Below are 17,551 nucleotides of genomic sequence, written 5' to 3' on the forward strand. Positions count from 1 at the left end.
TTTTAAGATTATTTAGCAATGCAGTTGCAGAAGCATTTATACTTAGAGATTTACTGTTTGTCACTACAAGGCACTGCACAGCTCAACTTTTTTACTCTTGGAGGGAACAGCACGGGAATTTTCTGAGCTTGGCAGCTCAGTCTCCTGCAGCTTCAAAGAAGCTTTGAGCGCAGTTGCCTGCAGGTGGCCTTTCACATGCTGTTCTTCATAGGTTACCTGAACCACAACCCCCCAAAGCCCCCACTTACCCCTGTCAAGGGGCAGAACCTCCTGCAGAAGACAGCTGCTTGCCAGGTCCTCGATATTGCGTGGAGCCTCCATGGCCAGGAATGGGGAGTACATGGCTGCAGCCTCTCCCATGGGTGGACTTCCCGAGATAAACACTGAGCTCATGCCTCGACCAAATGAGTAACGTTTCCCCAGCTGTTTGTTCAGACAAGACAATTACGTTTTCACCCTTCCCTTCGACAGTGGCACAAAAGTTAGATGGGTGCAAAAAGGCTCAGCTCACCCCTTCAATGAGCTGTAGATGTTTTCCAGCAGCTGGCACTTCTGCAGCTGTTAAGGATAGCAGCTCTTGTTGAAATTGCCTCCTTGGCTTGAGAGAGAAGGCCACAACTTCACTGCTTTTGTGCTATTGTCCTCTGCCCTAGGCGATTACTGCCCTGAGAAGTCCAACAGACACGTCCTTAAGTGCCCTCCTGTGCAGTCCACGTCCTTCCGGCACAGGGGCATCAAAACTGACCTCCCTCCAGGTAAGTGATGCAGGGAGATGCGTACCCTTGCGTAGCGTATGAGGCACGGAGGTGCAATGAGAGTCATTTATTACAAATTCAGGCTTGTATTTAGACTTGCTAGGATGCTTGCTCAAGCATTGCTGGTTTGCTAAGTTAGGCATTACATAAGCGATACGTTTTGCATTCCTGCCAAAGTTGCTACCATAAAAGCATTTTTTGATCTGTCACAAGTTACCCCTCTGTCCTTGATGTATCAAGCCTGTATCAATCCCTCTGGCCTTAATGTATCAATCAATCAGTGTATCAGTCAATCAGTCAATCGAGTCCTTGCTTCTTGTTTTTCCACCAACGCTTGTTCCCCTGCCATTGACTCTTGTAGTTTGTCACAGGCCCGATGTCAGAATACTGCCTCACCCTTGCAGCTCAAGCATCCTCTACTGACAATCTGCTGCTCAGCTTTTTACCCAGGGCCAGTTCAAAGCCTCCACTGCAGGACACAGCTGTTTCCTGACAAGCTTCCTTCATGTGCAGTAGAAGCAAGTGGGGAGTGCTCCTGGTTGGCTGCAGATGCCTTGGCAGATGCTTGTGCTTATCTCTCAGCCCCGAGGTCTGATCTGTGCCTTTCCCCCCACCCAAGCTGTGCTGCTGGCTCTGAGGAAATAGGGGTACAGCGGGCGGATGGTTTTACCAGAGCTGTGAAGTTCCAGTGAACCCCTCAGGGATTTTTTCTTCCTGGTTCTTGCAGTTCCAGCACAAACTCATCTCATCCCCAGAAGCACTGACAGCTCAGTTTCAGAGCTGCCAACAGTGCCCCAGCGTGGCAGAAGGTGGAAGGATTGGGAAAGGGGGCAGACATCCTTCCTGCCCCTCTGAGCAGGTGTCACCCCAAAGTCAGTTTTAGGTGGACAACAAGTTCAAACCACACTTTATTCTGGCCAGAAAAGTGTAGCAAACAAACCGACTAGAAACAGGGTTTATACAATTAGTTAGCACTGCGACAACATGAAATACAGGTTCGGATATCAGTTGAGGTGATTATTGGAGTACAACAACATAAGAATAATGAGGATGCACAACGTGCACGCATTCAGTCACAAGAAACAAAACCAGAGGCCTCTGAGTCCAGGGAACCCACAAGGAATAATCACTCGCCTTGGTTAGGCGAGGGCTCACACTTGCCTGGTTAGACAAGGACTCATTCAAGGATCTATCCAGTAAATAACCACTCACCAAACGAGGAGCTGAGGCGCTCTCAATCCCGGGAAGCCTCCTTAGGCGGCGCCCCAGTGTAAGGAGAGGGCTCCAGTTCACAGACCCGCTGCTCCTAGGAGACCACTCCAAGGGGTCTTCGGTGGGAACCCTGTTTATAGTCCAGCTGTGGGCATTACAACATGGTCCAGAAGCTTTGCAGCTACTCCGGGCACCTCCTCTGCTAACGACCCTGTCAACCAACTCAGGGTCCCATTTAGGACCTGGTCAATTGACCGAGGGTCCCACCCCTCCTGCCCCCCCTAGCTGGGGGGAGGTGAAGTCACCCTGCCCAGGGCAGGGGAGGATGTGACTGTCAGCACCTTGGTACCACCCTGGTGTGTATGTGGGGACAGGCACAGTGGGGTACAAAAGGTGCTAAAGAGCCATCAATTGCCCCATTGAAGGCTCCAGATCTCAGGGGATGTGCAGCTGCCACAGCAGCCTTTGCAGGGTGCCTGTCTCTGCCCCAGAGGTTTCTTCTCTTCCCATTCCTCTTGCAGGTGTGGGCACCTACACGTTGCCCAGGTGCTGGGCCCCAGCACGGTGCCTGCAGCTGCCAGCCCGTGAGATTCCATGGATTGGAAGAGTCAGCAGGATCGCTACAATGCCGATCTCGCCACGGTGAGCTCTGCTTCTCTGCCTTTTTGTAACAGCAGCTGAAGCTCCTCTGCTCTCCTCATGGCAGAAGAGCTGCAAAGCCTGCGGGATCCTTTCTTAGCACATCCTCGGCTGCAATAGGAGCAGAACCCAAGAGTGCACGTGCCCACTGGCAGGGCCACAGGATTCTCCTGCCATTCCAGCAGGACAGGGGAGTCTCTGCCTCCACCACTGTCCCTTGCTTTCTAACAGTTACAGTTTTGCTGATGCATCAGCTCTCATGGGAATCTCCCTCCTGCTCTGGGATAAGCCTCATCTCTGCTCCTAGTCCTTGCGGGTTGAATTCACTTTGCTTCACTGTCACTGTGGAGAGCTGGCAGTGGAGATGAAGGTGGAGAAGAAAAATCCTCAGAGCAATTCCTGAAACATATTTCAGGCAGAAAAACAAACCCCTTTTTTCAGGCATCTGCTCTGAGCTCCTTATGATCAGGATTTCACATCCAGTGGCCATAAAAACACACGAAGAGAAAAATGGCTGCTCACACCTCCACCAGCTTTGCAATAGAAGGGCTGTGGTGTTTCCAAATCCTTTACATTCCTGCAGAATTTAAAACCCCTTGGGGAATACCCAGTGATGATCACAAACCCCCGGTGCTCTGCTGCTGTACACATGAACTCCCATCGCGCTCAAGTTTGGCCCCTTGGCAACCTGGCAGTGTGAAGAGCCAGTGAGAACTAATGGGAGTGGCTCTGGGGGATCTCCTCTAGGAGGTCACAGCTGCTGCAAGGCTGAGCTGTTGCAATGAAAAGCTGAAATCTGCCATCACAGATTCATAGAATCATTTTGGTTGGAAGAGACCCTCAAGATCATCGAGTCCAACCATAACCTAACTCTGGCACTAACCCATATCCCTAAGAGCCTCATCTGTACGTCTGTTCAACCCCTCCAGAGATGGTGACTCCCCCAGTTCCCTGGGCAGCCTCTTCCAATGCCCAACAACCCTTTCTGTGAATAATTTTTTTCCTAATATCCAATCCAAACCTCCCCTGGTGCAACTTGAAGACTTTTCCTCTTGTCCTATCACTTGCTACCTGGGAGAAGAGACCAACACCCTCCATGCTCCAACCTCCTTTCAGACAGTTGCAGAGAGCAATAAGGTCTCCCCTCAGCCTCCAGTTCTCCAGGCTGAACAACCCCAGGTCCCTCAGCTGCTCCCATCACACTTGTGCTCCAGGCTCTTCAGCAGCTCCGTTGCCCTTCTCTGAACTTGTTCCAGCACCTCAGGGTCTTTCCTATAGCGAGGGCCCCAAAACTGACCCCAGGACTCAAGGTTTGGCCTCCCCAGTGTCCAGCACAGGGGACAGTCACTGCCCTGGTCCTGCTGGCCACACTCTTCCTGATACAAGCCAGGATGCTGGTGGCCTTTTTTCCACGTGGGCGCACCCTGGCTCATATTCAGCTGCTGTCAATCAACACCCCCAGGTCCTTTTCTGCTGGGCAGCTTTGCAGCTGCTCTTCCCTGAGCCTGCAGCACTGCCTGGGGTTGTTGTGACCCAAGTGCAGGACCCTGCGATTGGCCTTGTTGAACCTCAGACAACTGGCCTCAGCCCAACAATCCAGCTGGTCCAGATCGCCTTTTAGAGCCTTCCTACCATCCAGCAGATCAATGCTCACACCCAGCATGGTGTCATCTGCAAACTTACTGAGGGTGCACCCGATCCCTTCATCCAGATTATTGATAAAGAAATTAAACAGAACTGGCCCCAATACTGAGCCCTGGGGACACCACTTGTGACGGGCCGCCAACTGGATTTGGCTCCGTTCACCACAACTCTTTGGGCCTGGCCCTCCAGCTAGTTCTTTATCCATCACAGATACACCCATCCAGGCCATGAGCTGCAGCTTCTCCAGGAGATGCTGTGGGATACGGTGTCAAAGGCTCTAATGAAGTCCAAGTACACAACATCCACAGCCTTTCCCTCACCCACAAGATGGGGCACCTTGTCATAGGAGATCAGGCTGGTCAAGCAGGACCTGCCCTTCATAAACCCATGCTGACCGGGCCTGACTGATTGCTTGGTTGTCCTGTGTGTGCCATTTTCATTAAGGGCCTCCCAAGCATATAACTCCCTAGGTTTTGCTAAAGTCATGGGTACAATACCAATGGAGGGTAGTTTCACCATGACAGGCTGGCCCACTTGTGTTCTTGGGGGCTGGTCTGTCCCTTTGTCTGTCATAGAGCCACTGTAAGTGGCCTATCAGGGCAAAATGCCCTGATTTTGGGGCTCCCGTAATTTCCCCAGCAGTTATTAACAAGGAAGAAAGCTTGTGTCAGCCGTATGTCCCAGCCGTGTTGTGAGACGTCTGCATGTTTTTTAATCAAACCATTGGTCCGTTCCACAATCCCATTGGCTTGGGGGTAATATGGTGTATGAAACACCCACTTAATACCTTCCCCCCAGCCCAATCTTGAACCACAGGAGCTGTGAAATGTGTGCGATTATCGCTTTGGATATTTTCAGGGGTAGGTAGAACACTAAACCACTCACACAATACTTGCACTGTTTGGTCTCCATTGGCAGTGCTGACAGCCGTACCCATTGATAGTCCTGATACCACCTCAAGTCCCACCAGGATGTATTTCTTTCCACGAGGGGGTTTTAGTGGCCCGATGTAGTCAACTTGCCATGTACTCCAGAGAGCCTTGCTCTGTCTGATGTGCTGGGCCGGGGCCTGATTTGGGTGATCAGCTTTAAGTCTTATCCAACACTGCGGGCAGCCTGTTAGAACTGCTTCACATGTCCCCATGGACACTGGCCACCCCCGAGATCAGCATTCATAATACAGATCTGCTTTCCCAGAGTGGCCTCGTTTAATATGTAGCCATTTGGCCAACCATGACCACTCCTCTGGTATGCCTTTAACCACTCCAATTTGGGCCAGATGATCAACCTGCTGGTTCCATTTGGCAGCCGGGGTTCCATCTTTTGCATGTCCTTTTACCCAGCCCACACTCAAGGGCCGTGACCTGCCTATCTCTAATAGTCTTTGCCAGTCTTCGGCTCTCCACACTCTGGTGCGACCTGCTTCCCACTGGTTGGATTCCCATTGGCATATCCATTCAGTTGCACCCTTATAAGTTGCATACAAATCAGTGTAAATCGTGGAGGATCCTCCTTCTGCTAATAAGAGAGCACGGAACTCTCCTACTTGAGCACTACCTTCCCCCTCCTCTGTTATTGTTTTCCCAGTGGCAATCTCCAACGCTGCTGCCTTATGCTGCCACTTTGTCCCTACTCGATGGGATGATGCAGCCGTAAACCAGACCCCCTGTGTGTCTGAGTCTCGGGTTAACTCAGGTGCTTCTTTAATTGGGGAGGGCTTATAAGGCAGGCTCAGCAGGACTGGATCAGCATTCACAGGTTGTTGGGGTTTTGAAATTTTAACAGGACCCTCTTTCAATGGCAACAACTGACTAACTCTCTCCAAATAGGTGTACCACTTCCGTACTGTTGCTTTCTGTGCCACCCCCTCAGGGGGGGTGACCCTTTAAGTGTAGAGTTTAACAGGGGGAAAGGACCTTGCACAAGAACGTCCTGTGACGTACGTGGTCTCTCTACCTCTTTAACTGCTCGGGTGAGTGAGAGGAGTCCCTTTTCCCACTCCGAATATCGTTGTTCAGTTTCCTTGAATGCGGTGGAAGAAAACAACAGGGGTCTGGTTGGCCCACTTGGCCCCTTCTGGAATACACCACAATAAGAAGCATGTTCTGCAAATCCCCATTCCACCCTTAGCGGGTCTTGTGGATGCAGTGGGCCCAATTTCTGGTAGGTTTTAAGTTCATCTTTTAGAACATTAAGGGCCTCAGTATGCTGTAAAGTCCAATCCCCTTTTTTGGTTTTTTTGAGTAGATCATATAGGGGGCGAGCAATCACGGAAAACCCTGGAATATGCTTTCTCCAATACCCGAGTGTAGCCAGTGGATGTTGCAGATCTGCCTTGCTATTTGGGATTTGCCCCCTTTCTATAGTAGCTAGGGTATCATCAGGCACTGCCATGGCTCCCACTATCCACCAAGCCCCTAGGAATTTAACTTCCTGCCTTGGCACTTGGAAGGTGGACTATCCAATCCAGTCTGTGTCAATAGGTTCCAAATAGTCTGTGCTGTTTGTCCAACCTGTTCTTTATTGTCTCCGCCCACTAAGATGTCATCTGTATATTGATATAGGTGAATGCTTGGGGGCACCTTCACAGTGTCAATGAGTGCAGCAAGGGTATTATGGGCAATGGTAGGAGAGTGTTTGTACCCCTGAGGGAGCCAATTAAAGGTATATTGTTTCCCTTCTCAGGTAAAAGCGAATTGTGCTTTATCATCCTCTCTTAGGGGAATCATAAAAAACATATCTTTGACATCTAAGGTGGCCATCCATGGATGGGCTGCTGCTTGTATTGCAGTCACTACCGAGGATATATTTGGTACGGCAGCTGTTAGGGTGTGGTGTTGCTATTCAATTTTCAATAATCAATAGTTAGGTGCCACTGCCCATTAGGTTTGCGAACGGGCCAAACTGGAGAATTATAGGGAGAGTGGGTGTGGCTGATTATTTGTCTTTTTTCAAGATCAATAATGACTTCCATAATACCCCGTTTTGCTGCATTTGGCAGTGGGTATTGTGGAGTTCAGGTTATTTTAGATGGTGGTAAAGCAGGAGCAATTTGCAAAATCCTAATATCAGCAGCCTCCTTAAGCTGCAGTGGCACAGAGGTGAGTTGCAAGATCCTAATGCGAGCTGCCTCTGCAGCATGGCTCCCAAAACTCCAAATCTCACCATTAAGCAAGCACCACCGTTTACTTGCCAAGATATCAAATCCCAATATATTTCCCTTGTAAGGGCTCAGAGCTATTTCCACAGCTGTCATTTGCTTCTCCCCAGGCAGCCAAAACTGAGTTCGAGCTAAAGGACACCTTTCGGCTACGCCCGTTACCCCTACTATATTAATAGCCTTCCTTGATGGTTTAATCGCGAGTTTATCAGCTTGTTGCTTGTTTAAAACACTGATTTGGGTGCCTGTGTCAATCAAGAATATAAACTTATCCGCTTTGACCCGACGGGAATATGTATGTATGGTTCCTTCTCAGCGGACCATTGGCAAGAAAGTATTAGGCGGGTTGGGCGGTCCAGATCCCAACCCGCAGCCTCTAGTTTTTTGATTCCCCTGATTCTCCTCGTGAGGATATGAGAGGGTTAAAGTCTCGGCTGTTCTCAAGGTGGGGGCGGTCGCTGGTGCTCTTTTCATGTTCTCAGCTTTCCCCTGCTCGCTGCACCAATTAAATGTCACGGAGGCACGTCCAAATAAGTTTAGGCAGACGACAAGGTCCAAAATTAAACTTTATTCTGGCCGGAAAAGCACCTGAGATAAACCGATTCAAAACGGGGTTTATACAACTAGCTAGCACTCCGTAACATAAGATATAGGTTTGGGTATCAGGTTAGGAGATTATTTGGGATGCAGTGAAAATAAGAATAATGAGGATCCACAGCGTGCATACACGCACTCACAAAGAACAAAACCGGAGCCCTCTCTGCCCCGTTTGCACACAAAGAGGAACACTAGCCTATTATGGCCAGGACTTGTCTGTCCCAGATGAGGACATATTAAAGCATACGTTCAGTAATTTATCACTCACCCACACGCGGAGGTGAGGCGCTCCCAATCCAGGAAAGTTACCTTAGACAGCTTCTCCGTCTAAGCGGAGGGACTCCGGCAGCACGGCAGACCTGCAGCTCTGAGAGGACCGCACAAAGAGCGTCTTCGGCAGGACCCCCGTTTATAGTCTGCTCAGATCTGACTGGGCATTCCAGAAGCTTCTTGGCTTCTCTACGCCCCTCCCCCCGAGTGTGGGCCTTCGAGAAGCTTCTCAGCTTCTCTGGGCTGTGGGCGCTCTTGGCCTCTCCTCTGCTGATGACCCCGCCCACCGACTCTGGGTCTCCACAAAAAGCCATTGGCTGCCCCATTGAAGGCCCCAGTTCTGAGAGGGAGAAGGGCAGCTACCAGTGCAACTGCCACGCCAGTTCTCAGCGTGGTGGGGGGGAAGTGCAACTGCCACAGCCATGTGATGTCACTCAGAGTGATCTGTTCCATGAGCTTCCCTGGCACCGAGGGCAGATTGACAGGCCTGTAATTCCCTGGATCCTCCTTCTGGCCCTTCTTGTAGACGAGCATCACATTCGCCAACTTCAAGTCGACTGTGACCTCCCCGGTTAGCCAGGCTTGCTGATACACAATTGAAAGTGGCTTAGTCTGCAAGCTCCCTCAGCACCCTTGGATGGATCCCATCTGGCCCTATAGACTTGTGTGTGTCTAAGTGATGTGGCAGGTCACCAACCATTTCCCCTTGGATTATTGGACTACATTCTGCTCCCTGTCCCTGTCTTCTGGCTCAGGGGGATGTGTACCTGGAGCACAACTGGTCTCACTATAAAAGACTGAGGCAAAGAAGGTATTCCACTTCTTTCCAGCTGTGTCATTTTGCCTGTCAAAACTAGAGTTAGGTCCAGAAATCACCGTTTCATTGTCCCATCATTAGGACACCCAGGGAGGGTCAGGAATGGATCTCCTTTACTCCTGCCAAGGGTGGGCATCCAGCTGAGTAAATTGGGGCATCTCACTGTGGGTTTGTACTCAGAATCACAGAATCGTTGCAGTTGGAAGGGACCTCTGGAGATCATGTAATCCAACCCACCTGCTAAAGTAGGATCACCTAGAGTGGATTTCACAGGAAGTGTCCAGGTGGGTTTTGAATGTCTCCAGACTCCAGAACCTCTCTGGGCAGCCAGTTCCAGTGCTCTGTCACCCTCGAAGAAATTTTTCCTCATATTCAGATGGAACCTCCTGTGCTTCAGTGCCTGTTGCCTGTCATCCTATCGTTGGGCATCACTGAAATGAGTCTGGTCCCATCCTCTTGACATCCATCCTTAAGATGTTTATAAACATGGATGTGATCACCTCTCAGCCTTCACCAGGCTGAACAGACCCAGCTCTCTCAGTCCCTTCTCATAAGAAAGGCACTCTAGTATTGGTATATTAGTAGTAGTAGTATATTATTATTACATTGTTGTCTTATTAAACTGTTTTTTCTCAACCCACAAGTTTGTCCCTTCCCTTTCACTTCTCTCCCGTGTCCCCCTTGCGGGGGGTGGAGGAAGTATGTGAGCAACTATCATGGTCTTAGTTGCTGGGTGGTGTAAAACCATGGCAGGGAAGAACAGTAGTAGGTCGCAAAATCTTGACAATCACTTTCCAGGATGCTGACAGTTTTTTTGGTAGTGGGAAACAGCATGAGAAAGGAAAGCCATAAAAAACTGCAGCTCTGGAGGTCCAGATTGGACCTGAGGATAAAGAAATGTCATTGTGAGCGCAGTGCTGTGGACATTCAGAGGAGTCTGGATCAGCCATGGCTTTGTGTTTCAAGGAACAGCTGGGGAGGATGGAGAGACAGCAGCACAGGAGGGGACATACTGGGGTGAGAACAAGGTGGGGAAGCGCATGGGGTGTCTGCAGCCTGTGGGGAAACAGCCACAGGCCTGGGACAGTGTAGAACGGCCTGTGGTGGAGATGGCCAAGGGTGAGGCTGAATGTCCCTGGGAGACCCAAGGTCTTTGTCCCCTTGGCTATGGTTGATGTCCCTGCCACTGAGGCCTAAGAGGAGACACATCGTTGTCATGGCCATGGGGCCTCGTTGCTCCTTGCACCTCCCCAGGGGAGGTTGGGAGGTGTCACACCATTGTCCCTCACTTGGCATCGCACTCCCCATATCCCCAGGAAGAGCCTTGAGACACATGTGGGGGACAGGATCTCCCTTTGTAGGGGCAGGGGCTCAAGGTTTGACCATCCTCCTTCATCAAACAAACCAAGGGTTTTCTCAGCATCAGAGCTGCTGCACTTTGCCTTTGCCTGATGTAATCACAGCCTCCAGTTGTCTGTTCTAAGGAGCCCTTGGGGAGGCTTTGTCAGTAATGGCCTCAGTGACACCCATTAATGCTTCAAGGAACTTTGGAGTTTGCTTCTGGCTTTGACTTTTTGAGGAGATTCTTCAGTCTACTCTGGGTATCTGAGGTTCATGGACTCAGCACCAAATACACCATGGGGCTCATTAAAATACAAAAAGCCCTAACGAGCCGTGTCTTTTCCTGTCATTTTCTTCAAGTCTGCAAGACTTGTACAACTAATTGGAGAGGTTTCAGTGGGTTACTTCGTGATGAAGATTTCAAAGAAGATTTCATAAGGGAGGGTTTTTTCTTTCAGTGGTACTTTCTGTCATTTTTCATTTTATAGAAGAAGTGACAGCAGCATTCTACACTGGGCATTGATCCAGAGGGTCACCTGAATACACCGGGACAGGCAGGAGAAGCTGTCCCTTAAGGTCGGACACTGTATGGACAACCTTGCTCCTCATCCCTCCCCCCAAGTCTGCCAGTTCCCTCCTTGGCCACCTGGGACTTGCATCACTTTTCCTCACATCAGACTTCTCCACTGAGCTCTGCAGGTGGATGCTGCAGCTCCCGTACACCAGCTCCCACCTGCTCTCCTTAGAGACCTGGCTGCACACAGGCACAGAAAGGTTTCTCTTCGATGCCAGCAAATAATCACAACACAATTTAATAGAGTAAAACATTTTCCTCAACTGTATGTCTAAGTTGGATCTGATGAGATCCACCATCCGGAAGGGACATCCACACATGAACTGTTTTAGACAGAGTTAGGAAAGGATAGATATAAACACAATTAACGTGTTGACTACCATGTTAATTAGAGCTCTGAAGAATGGGGCAAGTTTGTCACTTCCTGAAGCTCCAAGCAGAAACCAGAGAGTTGAGAGGCAACTGAATCACCAAAGAGGAAGCGGAGGAGAAAAGCTGAGAGTGCTGGGAAGGGTGTGTGTCCAGACAGTCTGCTGAAATTTTTCCTTTGACATGGACCTTGAATCAGGAGAGTTGGAAACTCCTGAATGACAAGGGAGATGAAATAATAGAGATTGGTAGTAGAAGTACAGGGGAAGACCAATATTTCTTCTCCTCCCCTTAGTACGCTTCCCGCTAATTCACTTTTTGACTTTTTTTTTAATATGTAAAAAAGTAATATGTAAAAAGCTTATCTGTGTAGCTGAAGACATGTGTGTCTTATATCCATTTCTATTTCTGGAAAACACTTTCCTTTTTGAAGAAAAGAAAACCCCCCAAAGACTTTACGTTGACATCTTTCTTTGCTTTGGATCTTTGTCTTCAGTTCTTATTTTAATTTTCATTCGCATCAGCTGACATCTGATGGGCCTACAGGCATTAAGCCAAGATCATTTTGTGTCTTGCATAGCACCCCATGCCCTCAAAACCTTCCCTGCCCAGGACTCCTCACACTTTGCCCAGAGCGAGTCACACTGAGGTGTTGAGCGGTTCACTGGTTGAGATGCTGGTTTAGATGGTCACCTACAGCACAGGTGGATTCATGGCCCATAATTGTCTGCTCTGACCAGTTAGAAACAGAGCCCAACATCACAATGGGATCATATGAGAAGTGAGGTTGAAGAGACCTCAGGAGTCTGCAGTTCAACCTGTCACAAACTGAGTCAGACCAAGGTGTTCAAGCCCTGATTCAATCAGAGTTTGAAAACCTGCAAGGACAGAGGCTGCTCAGCCTCTCTGGGTGACCCGAGGCAGCACTTGGCTGAGCTCCTGGGGCAGGGGTGTCAAATTCATTTTCACCGGGACCACATCAGCCTCACAGTTGCCTTCAAAGGGCCAACTGTAATTTTAAGACTCTATAAATGTAGGAATAGTTATATATCTATATATACCTAAAATTACATTCGGCCCTTTGAAGGCAACTGTGAGGCTGATGTGGCCCTCAGAGAAAATGGGTTTGGCACCCCTGTTCTAGGGAAAAAAGTTTTCCTTATGTCCTGGCTGAACCTCACCTCTTTCACCTTCCACCCATTGTTTTTTGTCATTCTGCAATGCACTACAGTGAAGAGCCTGGCTCTGCATTCTCCATCACCTCCTCGCTGGCACTGGCAGGCTGTGATGAGGTCCCTGTCAGCCTTCCCTTCTCTGGCATGGACAAGCCCAGGTCCCCCAGCCTCTGCCCACAGGCAAAGTGCTCCAGTCCCTGGCTGTCCTGAGGGCCCTTTGCTCAACCCACTCCAGCTTGCCAATATCTTTCCTGAATTGGGATCTGAGATCTGGATGGAGAATTCCAGAGAATCCCTTCCCTCCATCTCCTGGCCGTGCTCCTGGTGGCACAGCCCAGGGTGCTCCTGGCCTCCCTTGCACCAGGGCACACGCTGCCTCCTGCCCAGCTCCCTGCCCACCCAGACCTTTCCCACAGAGCTGCTCGCAGCCAGGCAGCCCCAGCCTGTGCCATTGCCAGGGTGAGTCCCCTGCAGGGGCAGACACGGGTGTTTGTCCTTCTGGGGCTTCCTGAGGTTCCTGCCAAGATGTGTTTTCCTCTTCCTTGAACCCCTTCATTGAGCACAGAGACCTGGGAGGGTGTTCCAGTAAAGTCCCAAGCACAGAAGACGTTGAGTCCCTCAGCACCAGCATCACTCTCTGCTGTTATTAAATTCCCCTCCCCACCCAGCAGCAGCCCCGCATTTGCCTTGTTCAGCCGTGTTCTCTAACATAGCTGTGGAATCTCTTGGTTTGCTCTTGGATTTTCTCTCAGCCACCAACTCCAGGTGAGATTTGCCCTTCCCAAAGTCATCCCTGCACAGCAAAACAAATGCACATGCCCTGCTGCCCCACACATGGTCCCACAGCCCCACGGTGCAGGCTCAGCACAGGACAGGGTGCATTCGGGGTGGGGAACGATCTCCTAGAGTGATGCCCGCACAGTCCTTGGTGCTTTCTCACCCCATAGCCTTCCTGTGTGGCAGCCTCTCCAAGCTCCTGGAGAGGCCGTGTCAGCTGTGGGGTTCACAGACAGCCCTGCTCCAGGGTCTGCCAGGGTCTGGGCCAGGAGAGAGGCTGGGCAGGGCCGGCCATTCCCTGAGACAGGCCCTGAGCCCAGCAGGAGGATGGAGATGGCCTCACAGGGAACCTCACCCGTAAACCTGGGCTGAGCGGCCAGTGCTGGAAATGGCCCATGAGAGGTGGCCAGTGGCTGGGGGGTGACGAAGGCCCTGGGCCACCTTCCTGGTCTGTCCATGCCACCAAGGTCACAGAGCAGCCTCCTCTCTCCTGCACCTGCAGGACATTGATCCCTCCCACAGGCCCTGGCTCTGCACCACAACCCCTAGTGTGAGTCTTCACCCTGCATGGTCATGCAGCACGAGATACAGGCTGATGTTTTTCTCTCCCAGGTCCTTTCCAGCCCAGCCCAGCCCAGCTCCCTTGAGTCTCTCCCTCCTCCCCTGCCCTCTCTCCACCCTCAGTGTCCTCTCCCCAGCAAAGCCCAGTCAGGGCTGGTCCCACACCAGTGCCCATTGCAGGTGCTCTGGGCAGTCACCCCACAACCTCTGCCCCTCTGAAGGGCACAGCAGCTCCTGGGGCTGAGAGAACAGTCAGCCCCGGAGCTGCGTGAACACACATGGCAAAAGGAAATGGAGGCACCTGTGTCCTTTGCTCTCCTTTCCAGCAGATCCTGAGAGGTCTGCAGCCCCTCCAGGCCATCCCATCTCCCCAGGCCAGCACGAAAGCCCTGGCCATTGAGGTCCTCAAGAGCTCTTACTGCCACAGGTACAGAGCAGCCTTACCAAAGCTGGTGCAGCCAAAAGGTGTTTTCATTTCCCATTCATCCCTGATACAATGAGGATGGATCTCAGACGTAAGAAAAAGAACCTAAAAAATTAAAATCGTGTTAATTCATTTCACTTGTATTTAAGAGACTCCCTGGTTAAACAAGGTCTCTGGATCACGCAATATGTGTGGATACTTAAGCAGGAGGAGATGACCAGTGGCATTTCTTCGAAAAGAACAATATCACAAGTGGAAAAAGAAAAAAAATGTATAAGAAGGAAACAAAGATTGGCCTGTCATGACGTACACTGGGAGCCATTGAAGAGGAAGGTAGGCAGTCTATGGCTGAAAAAATCCAGCCATCAGCCTCCTCAGAGCATCCTTGAGGTCCTGGTTCCTCATGCTGTAGATGAGGGGGTTCAATGTTGGAGGCACCACTGAGTACAGAACAGACACCACCAGATCCAGGGATGGAGAGGAGATGGAGCGGGGCTTGAAGTAGGCAAACATACCAGTGCTGATAAACAAGGAGACCACGGCCAGGTGAGGGAGGCAGGTGGAAAAGGCTTTGTACCGTCCCTGCTCAGAGGGGATCCTCAGCATGGCCCTGAAGATCTGCACATAGGACAGCATGATGAACACAAAACATACAAAGAATACAGACGCACCAAATATAACAAGCCCAAGTTCCCTGAGGTAGGCATCTGAGCAGGAGAGCTTGAGGATCTGGGGGATTTCACAGAAGAACTGGTCCAGGTCATTGCCCTTGCACAGTGGCAGTGAAAATGTATTGGCTGTGTGTATCAGACCATTGAGAAACCCACCAGCCCAGGCAGATGCTGCCATGTGGACACAAGCTCTGCTGCCCAGGAGGGTCCTGTAGTGCAGGGGTTTGCAGATGGCAATGTAGCGGTCGTAGGACATGATGGTGAGGAGCCAATACTCTGCTGAAATGAAAAAGAAAAACAGAAAGACTTGGGCAGCACATCCCATATCAGAGATGGCCCTGATGTCCCAGAGGGAACTGGCCATGGACTTGGGGACAGTGGTGGAGATGGAGCCCAGGTCGAGGAGGGAGAGGTTGAGGAGGAAGAAGTACATGGGGGTGTGGAGGTGCTGGTCACAGGCTATGGTGGTGATGATGAGGCCGTTGCCCAGGAGGGCAGCCAGGTAGATGCCCAGGAAGAGCCAGAAGTGCAAGAGCTGCAGCTCCCGTGTGTCTCTGAACGCCAGGAGGAGGAACTGGGTGATGGAGCTGCTGTTGGACATTTGCTGTCTCTGAGCGTAGGCACCGTCATAAGAGGAAAAGAAAATGACAAGGGGAGATTTCTCTGAGCAAAATCAAATTCATTTCTCATACACCCTCCCCTGCTCCACACCCCCTTGTCCTTTTCCAGACCTTCCTTCAGCTCCGTGGCTGAGCCCTGGGTGGTGCTGGCTGGAGGTGCCGTGAGGAGCAGGGCCTGTGCCCGCTGGCTGCCCAGGAGTCAGCCCTGCTCTGCAGCAGGGGATCATGGGAACGGGGGGCGGGGGACAGACCTAGGGTTCAAAGTTGTCATCTGAAAATGCTGCTGATGAAGAAGGGCCTGTCAGCATCTGCACTATCAGCAGAATGAAACAGGACAGTTAAATGAAGTTTGAAATGTTTGGTTTTTTACAGCTTGACAGAATCACAGAATGTTAGGGATTGGAAGGGACCTCAAAAGATCATCTATTCCAATCCTGCAACTGCCCTGGAGAGTGTTGTGGGTGTCAGAAACCCTCAGCATTTCTGCTGCACTCAGGGAGAATAGAGCGAGTCCTGCAAGACCAGAGGATGCCTGTGGGTCAGTGCAGAGTGAGGGCAGCTGCCCTGTCCCTCTGTCTTGCTGCAGCTGCCCTGGGCTGGCACCTTTGTGAGATGGAGGCTGATCACACTGCCATGTTACCCTGAAAAGCCACCAGGCCCTGCTGAGAGCAGAGGGATCCACCTCAGACCACGACATGTCTCACCCTTTCCCAAGGTCTCAGCTCCCCACATTTAGCCCAGGACACACTTGACACATTTCACAAACCCAACAGCATTTTCTCAGTCACAGCAGCTCTGCGCTTCTCCGTGGGGCTTTCAGATAACACAAGGATGCTGTAGGACAGGTTTGCATCCTGGAGGGAAACTCACAGCTTGGAAGGCAACCTCAAGGAGAAAGTCAAGTGTCCAAATGATGGCAATTGATCCAGGGAGACTCAGCTGATTCCCCAGCCCCACAGACTGCATTGCCTACAGCCCCCCCAGGTCAGAGCAAAGCTGGGACACATGTTCCCATGGACACAGCTGCAGGAAAGGACCCACAAGATCAGGCCGTGACTCTGCAGCTGAAACTCCCATCCCCAGAGAGCCTGACAGCAAGAACAAGATCACAACAACAGTGACCCAGAGCAGTGGAGCAAGAAGGAAAATGCGGTGAGGGTGGGTGTGAGAGAGGCCAGGGCAGAGGCAGCCGGGCACTCAGACAGCGTCACCCTTCCCCAGCTGTGCAGCCACCTCCCGGACACCAACATTGCCGGGCAGCTGCTCTCAACCCCTGTGCTCTGCAGAGGGAACTGGAGCTCTGGCTGCACAGAAGCTGGTTCATGCCTTGGAGCCCCCGGCCCTGAGGGCAGAGGCTTTGCTGGGTAGGAGAGGAGGCGAGGGGGCTGCTTAGAGAAGGGATCTGCACTGCAGGGGATCATAGGGAGTTTTCTGTGTTCCCCCTCCCATAACAATTCTGGGTTTAGTTTCCTCTCATTTCTGATCATTTCCCTGCTGCCTGGAGATTTTCCTCCTGGGAGGTGTTTCCCTGTCCATGTCTCTTCCCTGTCAGTGCTCACAGACCATCCCACCCTCTGTGCCCTCACCCTGGCCCTATAGATCCTGCCTGTTCACAGGGCACTGCCTGGGGGCATCTTCCTGTTTGCAGACTGGGGAAAAGGACAGGTCAGACTAAGGCTGACGGGTTCAGCAAAGGTGATGCTGGTGCTGTGCACAGGCAGAGCAGCGGCTGAAGGGATGTTAGGAGGCTTCTGGCAGATGTACTGATGACTCAAAGTTGCAGTTCAGGAGTCTCAGTGACTTGTTTAAGCATGAGGGCTCATTTTCATTTTATCCTTTCCTGCACCCCGCAACCCTTGGGATAGGAAACTGAAAAGACAGGCTCAGGAAAACTCCTTATGTGTCTGCTAATCCTTGCACTGATCTTCTGCTTGAGGCATCCACT

The 17,551-nt window shown here is 51.1% G+C and overlaps 1 protein-coding gene across 1 annotated transcript; it reads right to left on the minus strand.

The window, feature by feature from the left end:
• Nucleotides 1-14,657: 14,657 nt before the first annotated feature.
• LOC135995002 (olfactory receptor 14J1-like) lies at nt 14,658-15,587 on the minus strand. The gene has a single exon (XM_065645967.1). The coding sequence runs from the start codon at nt 15,585-15,587 to the stop codon at nt 14,658-14,660; it is 930 nt and encodes a 309-aa protein (XP_065502039.1).
• Nucleotides 15,588-17,551: the final 1,964 nt, after the last annotated feature.

This window comes from Caloenas nicobarica, chromosome 15, assembly GCF_036013445.1.
Source record: "Caloenas nicobarica isolate bCalNic1 chromosome 15, bCalNic1.hap1, whole genome shotgun sequence".
Taxonomy (NCBI): Eukaryota; Metazoa; Chordata; class Aves; order Columbiformes; family Columbidae; genus Caloenas; species Caloenas nicobarica.

Bases quoted from the DNA above. Each gene is read 5' to 3' on its own strand.
- LOC135995002 (XM_065645967.1), bottom strand. From the start codon at position 15,587: ATGTCCAACAGCAGCTCCATCACCCAGTTCCTCCTCCTGGCGTTCAGA.